This window comes from Oncorhynchus gorbuscha, unplaced genomic scaffold (assembly GCF_021184085.1).
Source record: "Oncorhynchus gorbuscha isolate QuinsamMale2020 ecotype Even-year unplaced genomic scaffold, OgorEven_v1.0 Un_scaffold_1129, whole genome shotgun sequence".
Classification (NCBI taxonomy): domain Eukaryota; kingdom Metazoa; phylum Chordata; class Actinopteri; order Salmoniformes; family Salmonidae; genus Oncorhynchus; species Oncorhynchus gorbuscha.
In genome coordinates, this window is record NW_025746001.1 from 72501 (window position 1) to 80000 (window position 7500).

The window sequence follows — 7500 nt, forward strand, 5'->3', positions numbered from 1 at the left end:
CACACACACACACACACGTATAGACTCTCACAGCAAGGTCACACACACACACACACGTATAGACTCTCACAGCAAGGTAACACACACACACACACACGTATAGACTCTCACAGCAAGGTAACACACACACACGTATAGACTCTCACAGCAAGGTAACACACACACACACACGTATAGACTCGCACAGCAAGGTAACACACACACACATACATACACACACACGTATAGACTCTCACAGCAAGGTAACACACACACACACACACACACACACACATATAGACTCTCACAGCAAGGTAACACACACACACACACGTATAGACTCTCACAGCAAGGTAACACACACACACACACGTATAGACTCTCACAGCAAGGTAACACACACACACACACACGTATAGACTCTCACAGCAAGGTAACACACACACACACGTATAGACTCTCACAGCAAGGTAACACACACACACACACACACACACACACACACACGTATAGACTCTCACAGCAAGGTAACACACACACGTATAGACTCTCACAGCAAGGTAACACACACACACACACACACGTATAGACTCTCACAGCAAGGTAACACACACACACACACACGTATAGACTCTCACAGCAAGGTAACACACACACACACACGTATAGACTCTCACAGCAAGGTAACACACACACACACACGTATAGACTCTCACAGCAAGGTAACACACACACACACACACGTATAGACTCTCACAGCAAGGTCACACACGCACACACGTATAGACTCTCACAGCAAGGTCACACACACACACACACGTATAGACTCTCACAGCAAGGTAACACACACACACACACACGTATAGACTCTCACAGCAAGGTAACACACACACACGTATAGACTCTCACAGCAAGGTAACACACACACACACGTATAGACTCGCACAGCAAGGTAACACACACACGTATAGACTCTCACAGCAAGGTAACACACACACACATACATACACACACACGTATAGACTCTCACAGCAAGGTCACACACACACACGTATAGACTCTCACAGCAAGGTAACACACACACACACACGTATAGACTCTCACAGCAAGGTAACACACACACACACACACGTATAGACTCTCACAGCAAGGTAACACACACACACACACACGTATAGACTCTCACAGCAAGGTAACACACACACACACACACACACGTATAGACTCTCACAGCAAGGTAACACACACACACACACACGTATAGACTCTCACAGCAAGGTAACACACACACGTATAGACTCTCACAGCAAGGTAACACACACACACACACACACACACGTATAGACTCTCACAGCAAGGTAACACACACACACACACACACACACACACACACACACACACACACACACACACACACACACACACACACACACACACACACACACACACACACACACACGTATAGACTCTCACAGCAAGGTAACACACACACACACACACACACACACACACACACACACACGTATAGACTCTCACAGCAAGGTAACACACACACACACACACGTATAGACTCTCACAGCAAGGTAACACACACACACACACGTATAGACTCTCACAGCAAGGTCACACACACACGTATAGACTCACACACACTAGCCGTAGACCAGTCTCTCTACACATCAACTATCACTACAGGTACACACCAGTCTCTCCCCAGTTCCCGTATGAGTAACTTCCTGTTTCCTGTATGTGTGATGTCAGATCCTGTATGCGAGGGACGTGGACCAGAGGGGCCATACGTTTGAGAAGTCTGTCCACATGGGCAAGGAGTTCCAGAGACGAGCCAAAGCCACGATCCTCAGAGCTGCTGTGCTGCGCAACCAGATACACGTCAAGGTGACTACAGCTGTTACCACACGGCCCCGGTCTAGACCACTGCTGTTACCACACGGCCCCAGTCTAGACCACAGCTGTTACCACACGGCCCCGGTCTAGACCACAGCTGTTACCACACGGCCCCAGTCTAGACCACAGCTGTTACCACACGGCCCCAGTCTAGACCACAGCTGTTACCACACGGCCCCAGTCTAGACCACAGCTGTTACCACACGGCCCCAGTCTAGACCACTGCTGTTACCACGCGGCCCCAGTCTAGACCACAGCTGTTACCACACGGCCCCGGTCTAGACCACAGCTGTTACCACACGGCCCCAGTCTAGACCACAGCTGTTACCACACGGCCCCAGTCTAGACCACAGCTGTTACCACACGGCCCCAGTCTAGACCACTGCTGTTACCACAGCTGTTACCACACGGCCCCGGTCTAGACCACAGCTGTTACCACACGGCCCGGTCTAGACCACAGCTGTTACCACACGGCCCCAGTCTAGACCACTGAGATGGATCTTTCCCAGACACACATGAAGTCCTGAATAGAAGCATTCTCAATGGAGATTCTTCACTCCAGGACTAGGTTTAATCTATGTCTGGGAAACCTTGGATAGTTCACCGGGTGTTTTGATTTGGGACATGTTGTCAGAGCTTTTAATGTATCAGGTGATGTATTGTTTTAGTACTGTGTCCGTCGTTTGAAATCAACTGTTGTCTGCCCCTCGACAATTTATCCACCTCTCTCTCTCCCCTCTCTAAACATTTCACTGTTAAGTCTACATCTGTTCACTTCTCTCTTCCTCCCTTCCCTCTTTTCCTCCTCTCTCTCCCTTCCCTCTTCTCCTACTCTCTCTCTCCTTCTCTCTCTCTCCTCCTCCTCCTCCTCTCTCTCCTTCTCCTCCTCTCTCTCTCCCTTCCCTCTTCTCATCCTCTCTCTCTCCTCCCCCTCTCTCTCCTCCTCCTCCGTTCTCTCTCCCTTCCCTCTTCTCATCCTCTCTCTCCTCCTCCCCCTCTCTCTCCTCCTCCTCCGTTCTCTCTCCCTTCCCTCTTCTCATCCTCTCTCTCGCCCTCCCTCAGTCCCCTCCTAGAGAAGGCAACCAGGGGGAGCTATCAACAGCCAACAGCCAAACAACCAGGATGACCAGCACCATGTGACGGGGACGTCCCTTTATGACACCATCGCTGGCACTCTGCTCCCTATATAGTGCACTACCCTATGGGGCCCTGGTCAAAAGTAGGGCGCTATGTAGGGAATAGGGTGCCATTTGGTACACAGACGATGCCTGGTGCCTCTGAATGAACAGAGGGAGTGTGGGGTGCCTCAGGTAGTGCCCTTCTTTTGGCCAAGTCAAAGCTACAACTGCTAAGCTGGAGTCTGGCCAACAGTGGGGAACATGGTGTCATTTGAGAAGCAGCCCATGACATGGCCCAAACGTTTGCAAAAAAAAAAAAAACCTGCGGCCTCTCAAATGGCCTCCCCAGTCCCTTCAAATTGCCCTCCCTGTCCTCTCAAACGGCCCCCACCCGTCCCCTCAAACGGCCCCCCGTCCCTTAAACGGCCCCCCCCAGTCCCCTCAAACGCCCCCCCCCACCTGTCCCCTCAAACGCCCCCGGTCCCCTATGGTGCGCTACTTTGTAAAGAGATGCACTTTGCTCTGTACCTGGTGACAAACACTGATTACACATTGGGAGGGAAAAACACAACCTCGACACAGAACAAGCTTTTAATAAAGATACATACTAAATGAGACTGACTCTTTGGTGGTGTTTACATGAAGTTTCTAATACAGCCACAGATTCCTGTTACCACGATTACGTTATCTAGAGCAGTGGTCCCCAACCCTGGTCCTCCAGTAGCCCCAACCCCGGTCATCCAGTACCCCAACCCTGGTCCTCGAGTACCTCAACCCTGGTCCTCCAGTAGCCCCAACCCTGGTCCTCCAGTAGCCCCAACCCTGGTCCTCCAGTAGCCCCAACCCTGGTCCTCCAGTAGCCCCAACCCTGGTCCTCCAGTAGCCCCAACCCTGGTCCTCCAGTAGCCCCAACCCTGGTCCTCCAGTAGCCCCAACCCTGGTCCTCCAGTAGCCCCAACCCTGGTCCTCCAGTAGCCCCAACCCTGGTCCTCCAGTAGCCAACAACCCTGGTCCTCCAGTAGCCAACAACCCTGGTCCTCCAGTACCCAACAACCCTGGTCCTCCAGTACCCAACAACCCTGGTCCTCCAGTACCCAACAACCCTGGTCCTCCAGTACCCAACAACCCTGGTCCTCCAGTACCCAACAACCCTGGTCCTCCAGTACCCCAACAACCCTGGTCCTCCAGTACCCCAACAACCCTGGTCCTCCAGTACCCCCCAACCCTGGTCCTCCAGTACCCCCCAACCCTGGTCCTCCAGTGGTCCTCCCCCCCCAACCCTGGTCCTCCAGTACCCCCCAACCCTGGTCCTCCAGTACACCCCCCCCCAACCCTGGTCCTCCAGTACCCCCCAACCCTGGTCCTCCAGTACCCCCCCAACCCTGGTCCTCCAGTACCCCCCAACCCTGGTCCTCCAGTACCCCCCCAACCCTGGTCCTCCAGTACCCCCCAACCCTGGTCCTCCAGTACCCCCCAACCCTGGTCCTCCAGTACACCCCCCAACCCTGGTCCTCCAGTACCCCCCAACCCTGGTCCTCCAGTACCCCCCAACCCTGGTCCTCCAGTACCCCCCAACCCTGGTCCTCCAGTACCCCCCCCCCAACCCTGGTCCTCCAGTACCCCCCCAACCCTGGTCCTCCAGTACCCCCCAACCCTGGTCCTCCAGTACCCCCCCAACCCTGGTCCTCCAGTACCCCCCCCCCAACCCTGGTCCTCCAGTACCCCCCAACCCTGGTCCTCCAGTACCCCCCCCCAACCCTGGTCCTCCAGTACCCCCCCAACCCTGGTTCTCCAGTACCTCCCCAACCCTGGTTCTCCAGTAGCCCCAACCCTGGTCCTCCAGTACCCCCCCAACCCTGAGTTGGGAAACACTGCTGGGGGATACTGGAGCATTGAATTGAATCTACTACTACTTGCGATACAGATGGGGATTATTTTTCCATAGATTTCTTTAATTTCAAAATAAATCCACAAACCACAATAAAAATACAAGATGACGTGTCAGTTTGATATTCAGCAGAAAGGTCCAAAGGGCTCATTTTGGCCCAAAAATATATGAACGGAGAAATCATAGTTAAGAGAGAAATATCGAATGCACCATTTGTCACTTCCATTTATTTAACCTCGTTCATATGACTGGATAGGCCAAGTGTTATGTCTACCAGAAGGCACTGAACTCAATGCAAGCAACCCCCCCAACCACCATAAAATAAATAAAACCACCACAAAGAAAAATTAAAATCAAATATGACTGTAAATTATTGATATTTTATTTTAAGTGAAATAGTTTCCACGTGTGATTTGGCATGGAGTTCTCACCTGGGGTGTATTCATTTGTGCAAACCGTAGCAAAACAATTTCACAATGGAAAACATTTTGTTACGTTTGGTTCCTAGTAGAAAGATGAGGCCCCAGGTTTCCCGCTTGGAAAGTATCAGAATCAACAAATAGGAAGCTCTTTGCAAATAACTTGAGGTTTCCGACTTGTCATGAATGCACCATCAGAATGACCAGGAGTTTAACCACATGGCCAGACCAGGGCCCGTATCCACCAAGCGTCTCAGTAGGACTGCTGATCTAGGATCAGTTTAGCCTTTCAGATCATAATGATTAAGACCCATGTGGACAGATCTCAGATCATTTTCTTATAGAGCAGACACTTCAGAACAAACTGCCTTTTGATTTGTTTTTTTGGGGGACTATCCATTGTTCCATGTAGTGAATGTTTGTATGGGTCAAATTTATTTATTTAACCTTTATTTTACTAGGCATGTCAGTTAAGAACAAATTCTTATTTACAATGAAGGCCTAGGAACAGCAAGTGAATTGCCTTGTTCAGGGGCAGAACGACAGATTTTTACCTTGTCAGCTCAGGGATTCGATCTAGCAACCTTTCGGTTACTGGCCCAACGCTCTAACCACTAGACTACCTGCCGCCCCAACAATGAATATGATTATATTGAACAGATCTCAGATCAGCATCCCTACCCTAAAAGACTTTCTGGAGAAAGGCCTAGAAAACTAACTCCAAGCCCTATAATAATAATATATGCCATTTAGCAGACGCTTTTATCCAAAGCGACTTACAGTCATGTGTGCATACATTCTACGTATGGGTGGTCCCGGGGATCGAACCCACTACCCTGGCGTTACAAGCGCCATGCTCTACCAACTGAGCTACACAGGACCAGACGAGGAGCTTGATGAATAATGATATAAGAAGAACAACTGACTGACTACTGTTGGACAGACAGTCACCATTCTAACAGTCAGGTGATAAAACTACTGTTGGACAGACAGTCACCATTCTAACAGTCAGGTGATAAAATATCCTTCAAGTTCAGAGGGGGGGACAAAGAGCACCAGGAAATAGTCCCATTATTTACCACAACCAAAAGGACAAATAAATGTAGAGATTGAGCAGTCCTGGGAAAGTACTGTTATGACTCCATGAGCTCTTCCTCCTTCCTGTACTGTTACGACTCCATGAGCTCTTCCTGTACTGTTACGACTCCATGAGCTCTTCCTCCTTCCTGTACTGTTACGACTCCATGAGCTCTTCCTCCTTCCTGTACTGTTACGACTCCATGAGCTCTTCCTGTACTGTTACGACTCCATGAGCTCTTCCTCCTTCCTGTACTGTTACGACTCCATGAGCTCTTCCTCCTTCCAGAAACGGCTGCAGACCAACGAGGAAGACCCACATGGAACTGGGACTTTTAGGGGTGAATCTCCCGTTGACTTCAAAGCTTGACTTGTTATGCTAAAGTCCAAGAGAGAAATCAGTCCAGGAAGACTCCCCCCAGTCAGGTAGGAGGAGTCTATTCATTACATCAGTCCAGGAAGACTCCCCCAGTCAGGTAGGAGTCTATTCATTACATCAGTCCAGGAAGACTCCCCCAGTCAGTCAGGTAGGTAGGAGGAGTCTATCCATTACATCAGTCAGGTAGGAGGAGTCTATCCATTACATCAGTCCAGGAAGACTCCCCCAGTCAGTCATGTAGGAGGAGTCTATCCATTACCTCAGTCAGGTAGGTAGGAGGAGTCTATCCATTACCTCAGTCAGGTAGGAGGAGTCTATCCATTACATCAGTCCAGGAAGACTCCCCCAGTCAGTCATGTAGGAGGAGTCTACCATTACCTCAGTCAGGTAGGAGGAGTCTATCCATTACATCAGTCCAGGAAGACTCCCCCCAGTCAGGTAGGAGGAGTCTATCCATTACCTCAGTCAGGTAGGTAGGAGGAGTCTATCCATTACCTCAGTCAGGTAGGAGGAGTCTATCCATTACATCAGTCCAGGAAGACTCCCCCCAGTCAGTCAGGTAGGAGGAGTCTATCCATTACATCAGTCCAGGAAGACTCCCCCAGTCAGTCATGTAGGAGGAGTCTACCATTACCTCAGTCAGGTAGGAGGAGTCTATCCATTACATCAGTCCAGGAAGACTCCCCCCAGTCAGGTAGGAGGAGTCTATCCATTACATCAGTCAGGTAGGAGGAG

General features: G+C 50.5%; 1 protein-coding gene across 2 annotated transcripts in view; it reads left to right on the forward strand.

The window, feature by feature from the left end:
• LOC124021556 (COP9 signalosome complex subunit 1-like) overlaps window positions 1-3334 on the forward strand; it is a 24230-nt gene extending 20896 nt beyond the window's left edge. For both annotated transcript variants that reach the window (XM_046336695.1, XM_046336694.1), the window contains exons 13-14: window positions 1741-1875; window positions 2947-3334. In XM_046336695.1, coding sequence (XP_046192651.1) covers window positions 1741-1875; window positions 2947-3024 — 213 coding nt within the window. In that variant the 3' untranslated portion in view covers window positions 3025-3334. The remainder of the gene's footprint in view (window positions 1-1740; window positions 1876-2946) is intronic.
• Window positions 3335-7500: the final 4166 nt, after the last annotated feature.